At 36.8% G+C, this 16623-nt stretch overlaps 1 protein-coding gene across 1 annotated transcript in view; it reads left to right on the plus strand.

Moving 5' to 3' along the window:
- LOC104034360 (uncharacterized) overlaps positions 1-14358 on the plus strand; it is a 62601-nt gene extending 48243 nt beyond the window's left edge. Inside the window, exons 16-19 of the mRNA XM_075709486.1 lie at positions 2056-2167; positions 7320-7403; positions 8935-9058; positions 14238-14358. Of these exons, the coding sequence (XP_075565601.1) occupies positions 2056-2167; positions 7320-7403; positions 8935-9058; positions 14238-14358 (441 nt within the window). The remainder of the gene's footprint in view (positions 1-2055; positions 2168-7319; positions 7404-8934; positions 9059-14237) is intronic.
- The last annotated feature ends 2265 nt before the right edge of the window (positions 14359-16623 follow it).

Here is a 16623-nt window from a genome sequence, read left to right on the forward strand (position 1 = left end):
GGGGGAGGAGAAAACAAACAAACAAAACCCAAATGATTAAATAAACCAACTTTGTAAAAATTACTATCAGTAATCAATTTAAGTGTTCTAAGCATTTCAGAAAAGGACTGTTTCATTTTCATTTTTAACATGCATTCAGTGCTTAGCGCAAATAAGCCCAAATATTACATTTTTCTTTGAGTAGTACTCTGCATTAGTAGGAAATAATTGAACATTGATTTTACAGAGGAGATGCTGTTTACTTATTAAAACTGCGCATAGTAGAAAAGCATTAAAAAAACTCCACCTTTCTTGTAGTTTAAAGAAGTTCAAGTACTTATTTTTATTGTCACTTATTTTGCTTTATACAAATGGCTTGTCTTTGCCAAGTTTAATATGAAATTATTATCTTTATGAAAGTTTAGCCTACCACTGTTTTGTTCATCAAATTAAATGTAAACTTACTAATTAGCACTGTGTTCTAGAGTTGGGAAAATGTCATTGAGATCAAATAGTAACCTGTTTTAGCAGGGAAAGCAAGCAGTGTCTCATCTACCCTCTTCAATACAGAAAATCAAAGTCCTTGCTCTAGGTAACTAATCTGATGAATGATACTCTATTAACAAAATGCTGTGTGACCTATCACTGTTGTACTGCAGTAATATTAAAGGTTATGTAAAAGTGTGGTGCAAGTGATTCAAGTCCTGGATTCAAAGTTTTAGCCATGTATTAACAACAATGGTCTAGCTAGAGATTACAGAGTAAGGAAGGTATGAATGAACTACTTTTCTAGGTTGGAAGTTCAGCTGCAAAGAGTCTAGTTGCTCTAGTTCAGCATTTGACCTAAAACCAAAAATACTCCATAAGGAGATTTTCAGATATGTTACCATTGCCACAGTGGGTTCTTTTGTTTTGTGTTTGATAACACCTTCCTGGGTGTCAGTTTGGATTCAGTATGTTGTTTGTTGTTTCCACTGCTCTTATGCAAGTATCCTGATTTTATCATCGATCACCAGTGGTTTTACAGTGCAAACAGCAGTTATTTTCCATGTGTGCTTTTTCATGTTGAAAAAGTAACATAAAACTTTTCCCTAGGGATTAAAATTCTAGTAAAACTACTAAAGGCAAGAACAGCTTTTCTGATTTTTTTTTTTAATCTTCGTCTTGCATAAGCATTGGAGGCCTTTGTCAGTGTTAGCTATTCTCTAAGAACAATCAAGAAAGCGGGCTGAGTAGAATTATCTTGCATTTGCTGACAACTGAGTGCTGATAACTGCTGTAAGCTAAGTTGGTGTATATTGTTTTGTTGTGGCAGTGTAACCTGATTTTATGTCTGAGTCTTTAGTACTGGGAGTCCTCCAATGCAGATGAAATGAATGCAGTTGATTTTTCTACATGATTGTGCTATATGATTTAACCAGAGAAACATTTGCTTACATCTTAAGAGAATAGCCCAATCAGCTAATGAAGTAGCACACTTGACTATGTATTTTTTCATATTTCTTTGGAAGGGGGCGGGGGAGCTCATCATGCAAGATGAACAGCATGGCATTTTTTTGTTTCATGTTTTCATCTCAACATAAACAAAAATATCCAGTATTAATTTATTTTTTATGAGTTGCTTTCACAAAATTTATTTGAAGGCGAATATAGGATCCAAACAGAAGTTTGTCATTAATACGGATAGTGATGTTAAGAAGAAAAGGGTGTTATATCATGGAAGAGCTGGAAGCTTTCAAGTTTTGGGATCCAACTGTCAAGAGTTGTGACACAAAATTCCATGTAGTGCTGCTGTATATAGAGAGATGGAAAGAGATTTGTTTTCCTTTAAAACATAACCAACTGGATAGAGCATTTCTTTGATTTTTATGCTTTTTTCCCTACACAAAGATTTCTTTTAGGTTTATAATGGATAATTACTGTTATTGTGACTTTGAAAGGGAGCAACAGAACCTTATCCGTAAAGCTGTTACTGAAAATGTGCCAGATCAATACTTAATTAGAAATACGCTTTATTTATTCATGTCACACTGGATTTCTAATTTGACGGTTTGAAAATGGGTATTTTTTTTCCAGATCAGCCTATTTTTAAATGGGCAGCATGTTGAGACATTTGAGGAGGATCTTGAGTTTACATCAGATGAGGTTGTTTCATTTGATCCACCTAAGACTAGCAGTGAATTTAAAGGTATGTTCATCTTTTTATTTGTGAATGTATCATTGCTGTCTTTGTTCCGGAAAATCATGTGCTAGATTTTGTCTGTGAAATATATTTTACCTCTTTATATTTTTAAGTCCGTTGCAAAACACTTAAGCTACTCTTCTTGGAAGGAAGGAGGTTAGCATCACACAGTATAAAATGTACTTGAGAATATGACAAATATGTATGTAAATTGTTACTCAAAAAACCTAAGCCTTAGACACAACTGAAGACAGTTGAATGCTGGCTTGAAATTGAAACATGGTTTCAAAGTATACTGCAGTCTTACTTTGTTAGTCGTGGAAATAGTTGGTTTTACCTTACATCAAAATAGTTGTGTTCAGAATGGAGGACAGTCTTACAGAATGCTTAGCATTTAGATAATTAAAATTTGGCCCTATTCCATATGGCAGCCTTCACAAAATGAACAAGAATGGGATCAACCTGGAACTGGTGACTTCTAAAGAAAACACACTAGGCTAATGATCCAGCGTGATAATTCCTGTGTTGCTGTTACGCTTGTCTAACTAAATTCTCTGCAGAAAGAAGAAACTTGAGAAGGGCAAACCAGTGAGCTGAATGGAGCAGGTCAGGATGTCTTCAATGAAAAGGAAGTGTTCAATCAGTTTTTCATACAAGCTAGGTACTAGGTTACAGATTATTGAAAGTGCTAGACACTTGAAAACTTTTATGTTCTTTCTAGTGGCAGAACTATGTACAGTATTTCTTAACGTATAGCACACTTCATAATTCCCTTTTGGTCTAAACAGAATCTTTATCACCTTATTCCTGCTTGCCAGAGAAATGAGAGAATTAATTTAAAGCTGTGGATAGATATTTTCAAATCTAAATCAGGTGACTGTACCTAAAGATTACTTGTTGGTAATATTTCTAAAAATAATACTAATGCTGAAAGAGTAATTCAGGTATTTAAGTCTGTGTATACAAAAAAAATTAAAGCTGTGAAGGCACCAATATGTTAAGAGTTATTCTGGATTCCAGATACAGGTGAGTAGTACTTCTCAAAACTGGTAATAGAACAGTGTAACAGCTATTTATAAGTTAGTAGGAAATGTTCTGTATCATATAGAGAAAATCTGAAATACATGTATGACTAGTGTTTATTGCCATTTGAAAGTCTCTGATACTGGATGCCTGATTTTCCCTATCTATTCAAACATCTCTTCAATGCGATGATTCACATGTTGTGCAAAACCAGCTAAACTCTTAAATATATTTTGAGTTGTTAAGTTTTGAGTTCTTAAGTCTGTTGCAAATCTAATGTCACACCAGAATCTGTCTGATACCTGGGAGTTCCCAGGAGGGCAGTGGGGGATTTGCACCATCAGGCTGGGCAAGTTAAGGAACAGGAAGTCATTGTTCCATTTAATAAAGGGGTTAGCAAAGGTCTTGGTATTTTTTTTTTTCCCAAGGTGACTACAGTGCTGAATATTGGAGAAACAAAAAGACTCCCCATTGCCTTCTTATCATTTGAGAAAACTTTTGAGGTGCCCGACATCAGCATTTAAGTACTGAATTCTTCAGGCTTTATTCAGGCAAAACCCCACTTTTGAGGGACAGCAGAGCTCCTCTGATTGTTTCCCCTGAGAAGGATCTCTAAACTTTTGCCCTTAGTTGTAAATAGAAATGTTTTCTGTATGTGACTAAATACCTACTTCTGTGGCTTAATGCATGGACAGCATGGATGAGAAATGGACAAATGGGTTAGACTGTAAAAGGAGTAACTTCTGCTAAAACACTTTCTGTCAGCATTTAGTGAGGAGGCAAGTATTTTTCTTAGTTTCCTGGTTATCTCCAAGGGTGAGGGACTGTTAGTTGTCTTTGAGCAGATAAGAGAAATATGCGAAAATGGATTTCAAAAATGCTGCTAGATGTGGTTCTGGGAGGGTGGAATTTGAATTTACCATTTGCCCTAGCTTTGAAGGGAATTCTTTTGTAGATTTGTTTAAGATGTTTATTAAATGAAAACAATTTCCAGATAAACAGATCATGAAGGATAAATCAATTAGGGTAATAATAAATGAGAACACCAGAATGCTTTTTTGAACTGGTTTTGTTTAAAGGGAGACTGTCAGAGACTGCCTGTGTAAAATGTCTGATGGAGAAGAGACTTCTACAGCTTACACAGTTTAATCATCATCATACTTCAACCTCTGAAGAAACACTAAGTTTTTTTTCTTGAATTGTGTATTGAAAGAAAAAAAAAAAAGTCTTAAAAATAAGGTGATTTCTGTGTTATATGAAGTGTGATAGTCTTGTCCAAAATGAACAATGAGCTTTAGATGGACTTTTTCAGATCCTCTCCTGATGAAGCTGTTTAACCAAAAATAATATTCCCCAATAAAATAAATACAACCTTTAATATTTTCTGCCAGTTTTCATTTCTGCTTGCATTTTTAATGGGAGTGAACACGGAAAAGACTGTGAGCATCAAGCTCAAAACAAACCCCCTGTGTTAACTCCTTCATTGTATGCTTTCACCATTTCAAATTTCATGCTACCGTGACTAACAGTGAAAGAACCTTTTGTGTTAACTAAACTATAATCACTCTTTCAGCTCACCTTTGACAGCGATCTGATCTACATTATAAAATTTAAGTCTTAATTAAAGCAGTTTAACATTGCTACATTGTTGTTTGGGGTGTGAGTAGATGGATCAGAAAGATCTGATCCAGCTGTGTTGGTAGACGGTGCTGTGGTGACCCCCCAGTTGTTCATTATTGTTTTCCCTGTTATTGCCACTCAAATGTGCCAGTAAACCTACTCTTGTAAGTGTTGCCTGATCTGTTTCAACCAAATAAGTACCATGAATCTTAGTTCAAGATACGCTATACAAATTATGTGTCAATGTTGTAGTGAGGCATTTTTGTCATCCACAGTTATCTACCACCCTGTACCCAAATGAACTTTTGGATCTGTCCAACTACCACTGCCACAGACTTGCAGCCTCCCTTTGTGATAGGGACAGTAAAAACCGCAGCCAGTAGGACTTGGGCATAGTTTCTGTCTTACCCAGCTTTGCTGGAGCTCTTTATGTCAGCCTGGCTTATGTCTAAGGGTTAGCAATTCTCTGTGGACAGGAAGGAGTTGAAGGTAATGGTGATTTGGCTAGGGCTGGGTTTACCTCATCGCTTGACACAGTTTGCAAAGTGCTATCTATCCATGTGTTAATAGTAGGTGCACTTTAAATCGTACTGGAACTTACTACAGTGTTAATTTGATTTTAAGTGTAACTTAGACATTCATTGGTATCCTGTGGTCCAATTTAAATCGGTGTAGTTGCACTTCTTAATATAGTCTGCCTTTGGCCAGCATTCCATACGTGACACATTTAGAGCATAATATCTTTAGTGTTGGGTCTTTTATTCCCTAAAATTTAAAAAAACAAAACAAACAAAAAAACCCAATCAAAAACTCAAACCCCCCAAAAACCCCAAACAAACCCCTAAACAACACACTAATTTTATATCCTCAGCAGAAGCAATAACAATACAGAAAAAGGTAGACTGCATTTTCAAATTGCATTGTGTGTTGCAATGTGAAGTTTGTCCAACATAATTGGTTTACAAGACGCTCTCTTCAATTCCTTAAAATCTGACAGTTTTTAACACATTAGACTGAAATTTTCTGCGACAAGCATGTGCCCAGGGCTGAGCTGTTTGGTGTTTTACAAAAAAGAAAAAAAAAAAAAAAAATTGGACGTTTGTCGGTTGCTTCCCATGGCTGCCGCCAGTAGCTGCGGCACCAGCAGCTGCGACAGAAAGCAAAGCAGAAGACGGGCGCTTCCCTGCTCTGCATGTTCCCCCTGCTGGTGTCTGAGGAGCAGAGAGGGGGAGAGCTACCACTCCAGCGCAGAAGGATGAGAAAACGACAGGAAGGGGACAGAGGAGAGGGCAGCTGAGGGGTGAGAAGACTACTGGGAGTCAGGAGCCTCGATGGGTGTTAGAGATGCTGGGACTGAAAAGCCAGGGATGGCAGGACAGCTCATATGGCTGTAGGGGAGTTGGATCAGAAGCAAAACTGGCTGGGAATTACTAGAATCTTGCCACCTAAAAACTGGGATATAACCTGCGCTTCCAGTTTCAGTATTATGCTCCTATCAGCGACTAACTGAAACTCGGTGGCAAAGCTGAGTGTTTCGTCTCTCCCTTTGGGGAACAGAAACTAGGCGGTGAGGGTCTACTACTCTTGCTAATCGATGATTGCAGGAGGTCTGTGCCGTGTAACTTAACCATCAAACCTCGCATATAAACTGTGTGGATCACACATTTCTGGATTTGGGCAGGAGTGGGTTTGATTTTTTTTTTTTGTATGTAGATGGATAAACATAACACTTAATATGAACTTTGTTCAATGAAGTGTAACAATCTTCATGTTCCCAAAGGCTTGAAAGTCCAATACTCGGACATTGACAAGTTAAAAAAAATAAGATTGGCTTCTATAGAGCATGCATTTATGACGGTTTATGACCTTTTCTTAAATAATACTAAGATATTTACAAAATTAGTAATTTGAAAAAGAAACCTTGTGTTTCTTCTATGCAGCTGAATGAGTAACTGTTACAACTCTGTATGAAAGTGAGAAACATATGTTGTCTTGAAAAGGAATTCTAAATTGTGACTGTTTTCTACAGACATTATCAGAATAAACAGACATTACAGAATTATCAGGACAGTAGCAACTACATGGATTTTCCACCTGTACTGGAAGCAAAGAGATCTGTGTGTTAAGGGGACAAAAGTTGTCAGCTAGTCAAGAAAAGACAAATATGTCATTTGTCATATGGAAGCTATGCTTCCTTCAGAGATACCACATTGCTAAGACCAAGATAAATTTTCATATTCAAGGGTGCTGGAAGAGGGTATGCCTGCCACAGCATTTGGCTGTAAAAAGGTAAAAGGGATTTGGGAGACGGAGCAGGAGGGATCAATATTGTCATTTTGGCCCCCAGCCTCACCTCTTGTTCTCTGGGTGTTCCTGTGGGAAGAAAGCATTGGAAAAGTTTTCAGGAGTGCTGTGGACAGCGCAGAAAGTACACGCTTAAAGTGACAGTTATTTCTTCAAAACGTGCTATTATTTGTAGCTATCATTAAAATGTATTCATTTTTATATTGTATAGATCTGCCAAGTGGTCCACATACTTACCGCTTAGAAGATCTTGCCTATACTAGAAGTGGAGACAAAGGCAACTCTGCAAACATAGGTATTTTTCTTTTTCTTGCTTTCTGAAGTGATGTAAGATTCTTAAATAAGAGTTATGTATCAAGTGCTCTTAATTTTTTGGAAATATCTTGCATCACTTGATTTTTTTTTTTTTTAATTGTCTCTGTGCTGAAACAAAAAATAATCCATACAAAACAAGCATTTTACTAATGAAATATCTGTAGCTTTCTGTTTAGCAGCTGTTGAAATCTGAGGTACTGAGAAGAAATTTATTGCATGTCATACTACAAAGATCGATCTTTGTTTAGGGTTGCAAAGTTGAGCTCCCCAAAGTTAAGAAATGCCTTTTGGAGGTTTTCTTTACACATTAGTTGCTACTTCTTCGTGTGTGTGTGTTATGTAATATAATCTCTTGGTTGTCTGGTCATGTGTAATTATTTCCATACATGAATTTTGTAGCATGTACATGACTGAAACATTGACAGTGTTAGGAAGAAATACCAAAGTCGTTCTTGCATGTAAGAGAATGTTTTTGATTATATTGTTAATCCAAATGGTATATTTCAGTGTACGGTCTCTTTACATTGATTGTTCTGCTTCTTGCATTGTTTAATAATTCCTTCTATTCCTTACTTCTGCATGCAACAATTGGCTCTCTTGTTGGAAGATGAGAGCGTGTGGTGTTCAAAGCTCAGTATGAATTAAAGGTGCGTTTGGGATTTGATTTGCTATTAGTTGTCGTGCTGAAACTGATGAATTTTGTTCATTTGTATTTAGGAATGTAGTTTTCTTGTCCTTGTTTGTGAAACTGTTTTTTGGGTTGAAGAATGAAGGAATGTTGTGGTGTGGGGTTTTTTTTTTTTTTTCTTCCTTTCCCCATGGTTGACCACTGTTGCAAATCAGGAATGATACATAACTAACAGACTTCCTCAGATATAAAAACGCTACTGCTTTATTAAGGAACAACAACAAACTTGACGTCTAAGATTAATTTAGTTTTGAAGTCCACAGACAAAAAGATCCCTGTGACACAAATCTGCTTTCCTGATCCTGCTATGGAACCTCAGCTTTGCATAAAGTTACCTGAAGCATATGAAAGCGTACTAACAGCAATAAAAATGTAATTATGATTTCTTACGCTTACGTCGGGACCTCATGCAAGGAGTGGGGCAAGGACAAAACCTTCAGTTACTGGTCATGCCTTGTTAGGGTTAACTGTGGTTACTTGTTTAAGTCTTGCAAACCATTTAGGGGAAGACAACTGCATGTGGGTTGTTTGTTGCAACGTTGTTGTTGTTCTTCAGGTGTCTTCAGTGGCAGGGACTTGTTGCAGCCAGAAAAAGTCCAATAATCACTTAGTTCGGGAGCATTCGTTCATGTCATGCTCCACACTACCTCCCTACTGACAGGGGGAAAGCTGTCATACTACTGTTTTTTATTCAGGAGCTCATTAAAGAGGATCCATATGTACAGTTTCAGTTAAGAGGAGGACCTCAAACCAGTTTTGAAAGGATAAATACAACTTGGTTTTAACAGCTCCTATTCCAACTAACGCCAGATATGCCTAACAGGTGTGATAGCACGGCATCCCCTCTACTATCCATACCTAAAGAAAACTTTAACTGCTCAAGCCCTGGAGAATTACTTCCAACACCTTTTAGAGCAAGAAAAACCTGAAGAACAGCTAGTAACAAGGTGAGTATCTTGCTGCTCAGTCCACAGTTGTATGATACCAGTAAGTTATCTTGAGGTATGTTAACAAAAATATTGCAAACCTGTGTGTATTGTCTTCGATATTTTTTTAATGTATGTTTGTCTTTTTAAATAACAACTTGAGCAATAGTCATTGAAAAAGAACATGAACTTGGGCCTCCCCTGAAGTTGGACAAAGGCAGTGAATCTGTTTAGTGAAGGCATTTAAATTCCCAGAATTGGAATATTAGTTTTGGTGCTATTTCTTTGTTTTGTTCCAGTACAGAATGTCTCTACAAAATAGAAATAACTTCTAATGCCCTTTGAGAAATGTATCTTTCGATTGGTCTTAAACCATTTGGAGGCTGCAGGAGCCTTAGTAACTGAAGCTTCCCAAGCCTCAGGACCACTGCACATCTGGGAGTTTGAAATCCCTGAAACACCACCAGAAAGACGTTCACACAGCCAGTAATAGACTGGAGCCCAAACTTACCTGATCTTCCATCAGAAACATGCCTTATCCTATCTATATCTCTGCAAAACATTTTAATCTTTATGAATTTCTCTCACTTGAGAGAAAGTATTCCTTCAAGTACCCCACTCTCACCCACTTTTTTTGCCCCATATACCAAACCAGAATTTGAAGAAAAAACCACTGCTAATTTCCCTTTTTAAAATGTGAAAGAATACATCCTAAGCAGGACACTTTTACCTGGTATTCATCTACAAAAGAATATCCTCTGCCAGCAGACAGCATGCATAACATTTTTGTTTTCATGGTATGTTCATCTGATGCTTAGGGTCCTTCTGGGGACTGGCAAATGAGACATACACTGTTCTTGCAGCATGAGGTAAATAGGGCTCATTCTTCTAAGGATGTCCAATGAAACAGTCAACAGATTTTAAACCTTCATCTCTCTTTAAAAACAAACAAAAGTTTAATATTGCAACAAACCATTCGTCTTCTAAAACCTGTTTTGATAGAGTCAATTTTTCTGCAAATATGGAGATGCTGCCAAAATCATTATATATTTCCATAGGTGTCTTTTTGCTTGTTCAAAGACCTTGAGTCAGAAAGGTGCAGCTCAAAGCTCAGAGAGAGACTGGAGTTATTTTAACCCCTGATCTTTGTGTTAAGTGTTGTTCTTTGTCTTCCTCCCAAGTGGCTCACTGCAGATCTCACCCACTGTTTCATAAGTGCTAACAAATCTGTGTATCTAATAAATTGTGATACCAAGAAATGTAATTGAATTTCCTCACAACAGAGCAGAGAAGGGAAGAAATGAAAAATGTCATGCCTCCTAATGATACTTTTAGAAATTGATTCATTGTCGTTCCTTAATGCTGTTTATGTTCATAAATAAAAGTTGAAATTTGCTGTGTCTGGATGAAGCCAGTTTATTTTGATTAATTAGATTATCTGTTCCTGGGTTTGGCTTCCTTTAATGATGTGATAATGGAGCTCTGTGAGTGAATTGAAAAACTACTGGGGAAAAAGAATAAATCCTTTTGTGGAAATATTTAGGATTATAAGGATTATGCTCATGTGCTTCAGATTGTATAGTTTCTTTTTAAATTACTTGTTTGTTTTTTTGCTTTAACTGTCATAAAGAGAGCTACCTTACTTTTTTGTTCTCCTTCATTTCCTTTAGTTAAATTGTGAGTGGTTAAAAAATATGTATTAGTTTTGCTACTGAAAACTTACCAACCATGGCTCTGCCTCACCACAGAACTGAGATTATCAACCAGTTGCCTTTCATTCTTTTTCATTAAAGCGATTAAATAGGTGTACTAAACAGCAAAGGTGGGATTATTTTGATAGAGAACACTTAACAACTCATAAAGTTCAGATTTTCAGGTAACATAGTAACAAAAGAGGGTCTTTAAAATCCCTCCCCTCCATACCCCCAGGCCTATGTGATTGCTTCCCCCCCCCCCCCCCCATAGAGTACATTCTTAACAGTTAATCATAGGAGTGATGCACAAGCTCAGCGTGAAAGGTCAGACCAATCTAAGTAAGGGTAAGGAAGAGATAGCAGTATTCAAGCAGAAATTTGCTCTAAGTTTAGAAAAGGATGTCAGGTTCTTGAATTCTGACTGGTACCATCATTAAAAATAGTGTCAATGGTGTAGTAAGATGAGTAGCTAGAAGATAATACTGCATGTGAAAGGTTTTTATTTTTTCTTCTTTTCCCCGTTAGCCGTCTTGCCCTCTGTGTTACTACTAGGTTATCTGGGTGATGTTTTGTATACAAGACTTTTATAAATTGAGATCTGATAATCTTAAGAAATGGAATAAAAAACCTTTTCCTTTAATGGTAATAGGTCAGTCATTTAAAAAGGGTAGTAGAATGATGTGTGAGAATTTGCTGGTTTCATCTTCTGAAATATGGTTATCTTTATGTTTTGAGAGCATTCCAGTGCTCAGAAATGAAAATATGAGAGCTGATTTCTTCTTAATGGGATATTTTTACTAAAAGCTGAAGAACAAGAAACGTGGATACTGATGCTTCCAAGATTGCTTTTTTGTATGTATATTTACTATGGGGAAAAAAAATTACTTCTCTACAGTATATCTCATATGCAAATACCTATTTTAGCCTATGGGTTCAATTCCTGCTTTCATCTGATGGGAGGAATCCTGTCTTTCTCTTGACTTGAATGCACTAAACAATTTTTGTACCATTATTATTTCCATGCATTTTTAATGGAAAATTCACAAGGAAACCTGACTTCTTTGAATATATACAGACAGCACTTTAAAGGAAGTAATTAAGGAGGCACCCCATTGTGCATAAGCATAGGAGTTCAGTTAGAACAGTGAATTTTCCTTGTTTTATTGGTTTCTGTCACAGTATTCTTTGAAGGGTTTATTTGTTTTCTGTGCTTCTTAAAAGCAGCTCCTAAAACTTTTGATTGAATTGTACAATGAGATAATATTTTCTTCCTTTTAGATCTCAGTTAATCAAGCTTAAATTGCTTAATTATGCTGGGTAAATGCATGCCAGCATTTTGTTTGATGTGTTGTTGCTGCTTAAGACTATTATGATGGTTATAGTGGGGTTTTTTTATTGTGGGAGTGTATTCTGTGCAGAAATATTTTGGATACTCAGATGCTTCAGACAGGCCTTAAAATATTGAAAATGCTGCCCTTTGTATATTTTTTTGTAATCCTGGAGTGTTAGCTAGAGTATCTCACTGTGAATATTTCCTCAGAGTACTTGAAGTGAATGTGCCATTCTGTAAGGTTCCAAATTAAGATCTGTTGCTTGTATTACATACTCCCTCTGCCAGAATTACTGCTGAAAGTGAAATTAAATTCTTCCACTCTTTTTGTCATTTGCTTCTGCTTTTGTATGCTCTTCAATTTCTCCTGACTTTTTTTTTTTTTTTTTAAATGATTGATTTTCATGAAACTCTCTTGAGAGCTGAGGTATTAGCTTCTGGAATACATATTCCATTAGTCTAGTTCTCGTGGAGAGATCTGCCAGTTGTGAAGTCGCTTGCTGCCTGGCAGCCTTTGTCAGTTTTTCAGGGTAAAATTTACAGTGTAGTATTTTGGTAGACCTCTAGCTCTTACGATATGTGGTTATTGGTAATTTATATTGAGGTTTTATTTGAAAATTTTGTGGGCTCCTCTGATCCTGCTAAGTAGTTGATTATGCTATTAAATTTACTAAATTATGTAGATGACTTATTGTGGAAATGGCTTTATTCTTCATATTCCTGTTGTCTAGTAGAGCACTGTTGGATGAATTGAACTTTCCTGCCTTCCCAATGGATTTGCCTTTAAGTGTGATAATGTTGCCTGGCAACTAGTTTTCAAGGAAGGTCAACAGAATGCTAACACCAGTTTTCTTCTTAATAACAACCAATAAATGTTAATACTAAAGTAGAGTGTGGTGATGAAAGAGTATAAGGAACAGTGAAAACTCCCTGCCCAGGAGACAGGCACAGAGACTTCGTGACTACTACTTGCAAGAGCGTAATGAGAACTAAAGTGTTTGCCAGGCCGCTCAGCAGAATCATAGGCTGACCACATCTCCTTCCATGAAAGGTTTGGGTCATATGCCCAAGATACAAGGGCATATAGAGCTGTGAATATCAGCAACAGCCGTAATTTCCACAATGCTAAAAAGGAGCTGAAAAAGATAAGCCTCAGAGTGACAAAACTGGCAGTACAGGAGCACTGCGAGAAATTCCAGCTACTTCGGAGGACAGATTTGAAGAATATGTTCCAAACAGATGAAGATCAGATAGATGACTAAAGAAAAATAGGTGGTGTTGGAGGAAGCATGATTTAAATTGCAGCAGTCAAACATCTGGAGACAGAACAAGAATTGGATATCATCTTTCTCCGTTATTCCTCGTGTCTTGCTGGTGTTCTGATTAAACCCTTTTGTATGGAAAAAAGAAAAGCTGTTGAGTTCCTTAAACAAAGAAAATGTTGGAGGAAAGCAAAACCAAAGAAAAATGGAGAGAATACAAGGAAGATGACAAAACACTGAAAAACTGTGCAGGGAGAGGCAAATGGAACAAAAAAAAATAGGTCTGTCACACTAAAATAAAACTTTATCTGAACAAAGTACATGGCTTCAAGAAAGCATTGCAATGTAGCTCTACTTCTCATTTGCTATAAAATCACCTGTAGTTGGTCATAAGAATTTGATCTAGTCACTCGTAGTTATTTCTCAGTAATAAAGAGGATGTCTTCCCAATTAGCTGGTGGCCTTTGTTAGCAAAAGTGAGTTACAGGAATCAAGTGATTGTATTTTTCAGTATCAGAACTAGGGTTCAGAACTCAGTATCAGAACTGAGTTCATATTGGATCTTGAACCTCTTGCCTCTGGAGCTTTCTATGGGGGCTTTAACTCTTAGGAAAAAAACATGTAGAAAACCACCTCATTAGAAATTAATGATTTTTGAAGTTGAAAAAGGGGAGAATGATTACTTGATAGTCCTACTTTAAAACTATTAAGGACTGTTGATTAGGTGTAAGGGGAAGGAACAAGAAGGCAAGGAAGGCCATGGGTTAACCTTCAGTTAGCTTTTAGCCTTGACTCAGCAGCAGGGGATGCAGTCACAAGCATGAAGTTTTTGCACGCTGTCTTTTGCTTGATGTTCTGTACAAGTGTTTCTTTCAAAATTTTGTGAGAAACAATGTGTAGATTTTATTTTACAGATACGAGTTGCCAGGAATCCATGGATTAAATTTTGTTCTGAAGAATTCCCTTGGTGGTGGTGGCACAGCATCCCTAAGAAGTGACCCACAGGCATGTATCAAAGCATTGATTTTAATGTAGTTATCTTTTATAACTATGTATTACACAGTCTCTTTATAACCAACTTTTGGGCTGGAACGGTAAGCTTTTGGTTTTGACTTTCTAGTTCCTTTTAATTTCCTGTTAATATACATTATCTACTTAACTGTTTTAAGGTTTGACAAAAAGATAGGGAAGTAGAAAGTTGACTTAGAACATTTGGTGATAAAGACATGCACAAGAAACTATTAAGAGAGTCTTCAAATTGGTTACGTTCTTTATGATGTGCTACTTGTGTTTTTTAGATGCACCAGTAAAATGAGCTTCTCAAAAAGTCTGTCATATTTTGGAGAATGCAGATTCACTAGGCAATTCTGGTTGTTTCCTGGTACATACAGGAACCATTAATTGTACAACAACTCCTAGCTTGGCCTAGAACTCCTTTAGTTAAAATACTGATAATTAACCTAAATCTGAAAGAGAAAAACAGATGGATAGGAGATCTTTTGTGTTGACCATATTATGTGAATCTGAAACTAATATTTTTTTCAGGTGTACGATTTGAGTATTAAATATTTGAAACCTCTAAACCTGAAAATGAGATCCCTTAATGCGGCAATCCTATGGCTACAGCAAAGCACAGTTCTGCCACCATAGGCTGAGAAGTAAGCTTAAGTGTACAAATACTCTCAGCATATCAAGAAGCCTGTTCACAAAATAAGGTGATGCTATGTATGAATTGGATAGCAGAACTGAATCCAAAATAGATTTTAGCACTAGGTACCAAATAAATTGAAGAAACTGTTCAATCTGTTCAGGTTTAGATGCTTTGAAAACGCAATTGTATAGTTTTCCTTAATTATATCGATTCACAAGTGAGAAAGCCAAGTAAATGGAAAAGGTAAATACAACTTTGGATAACCGACAATTTGATAAAACTCACCTAAAATTTATATATATGTAGAGATAAATACCCATAAAACTTACAAAACATACTGACTTCTTACACTGATTATAGGAAAAATACCCTATTGAACCATTTTTAAAAACTTAATTTAGAAAGGTGGTATATTTAGATAGTAAAATGTTGGTTTGTTGTGTTTTTTTTTTTTTTTCTTCCAGGGCAAAGCACTTGGACAGATGCTGTTGGATTTCCAGATTAAAAATGTTCCTGATTTAAAATCACTGATAGAGTAGCAGGTGTTTAATACATATGCTTTTAACAGAGTGGTATAAAAACATGTTATAAACAAGAACTGGCTTCTTGAGAGAGTTTTTTTGTTTTTTTTTTTTTTAAAAGTCAAAGAGTAGAAAATAGTGACAGTTATCTCTCAGAGGCTTAGCTATATGGCACAGATTAGCAAATGTTTTGAGTAATACCAGACTAATAGCTTTGTCTGTGACTGATAACATTTCCTGTCTCGATAATACATTGGATGAAGAATTAATTTATTTCCTGTAAAATAGAATTAATCAAATTGCAACATAACATTTAATTATGAGACAAGATAACCTTTGTTCTAAGATGGAAATTACCTCCTGTTCAGTCCATCTCTTTTCCTTCTCTCAAGCTTTATTTGAAAATTAAATGGCCTGATGTAGTTGAGCTCCTGTCAGCTGTGTTTGTCTGTGCGTAGAGTGAGGCTGGGTAACCTGCTGTGCATTGCTATGAAGCCAGCACTCTCAGGTACTGGGGAACAGCTTTCCCCATTGGGCAACAGAGAAAATTAATAATTGTTACTGTTACAGAGTGACCGGTAGTAAATACTGACCTTTGGTGGTGATCCACCAAACTCCCAGCACTTTGTCCAATTAATGACAGACTTTATTATTACAATTTCCAGCATTTCTTACTAATTAATCCATTGGTTGAAAGCACTGACTAGTAGTAAATCGGAGATCGTGACATGGGAATAAATTTGAAGCTGAGGAAGGGAGGGTACTGAGAGCTAGTCCGCCCGCTTGCACTCTGGTGTGATGGTGCAGTGCTGGCAGGGAGGAAGCGGGCTGGGCAGTGGAGGGGTACCTCATTTTGTTTCAGGGCTGCTAAGTCCTCATCTTGTGCAGCAGAATCCTGCCTGGATTAAGTTCATTTAACTGTTATTTGCATTGCCCTTCCCACAGAAAGGTCCACAAACTTTCCACAGAAAAGTCTGTCTCGTGCTGTGAAGGAATACTATGCTGAATGCAGCGTGTTCCGTCTCTCTTCTGACTGCCAGTTATCGCCTCCCCATCTCCCTTCCTGCACAACATTACTAGCGTGTTCAAATTAGGATACTCCTAAATTTCCTCACCTGATTAAGCAGA

The sequence above is a fragment of the Pelecanus crispus genome, chromosome 4 (genome assembly GCF_030463565.1).
Source record: "Pelecanus crispus isolate bPelCri1 chromosome 4, bPelCri1.pri, whole genome shotgun sequence".
In the NCBI taxonomy this organism is placed as follows: Eukaryota; Metazoa; Chordata; class Aves; order Pelecaniformes; family Pelecanidae; genus Pelecanus; species Pelecanus crispus.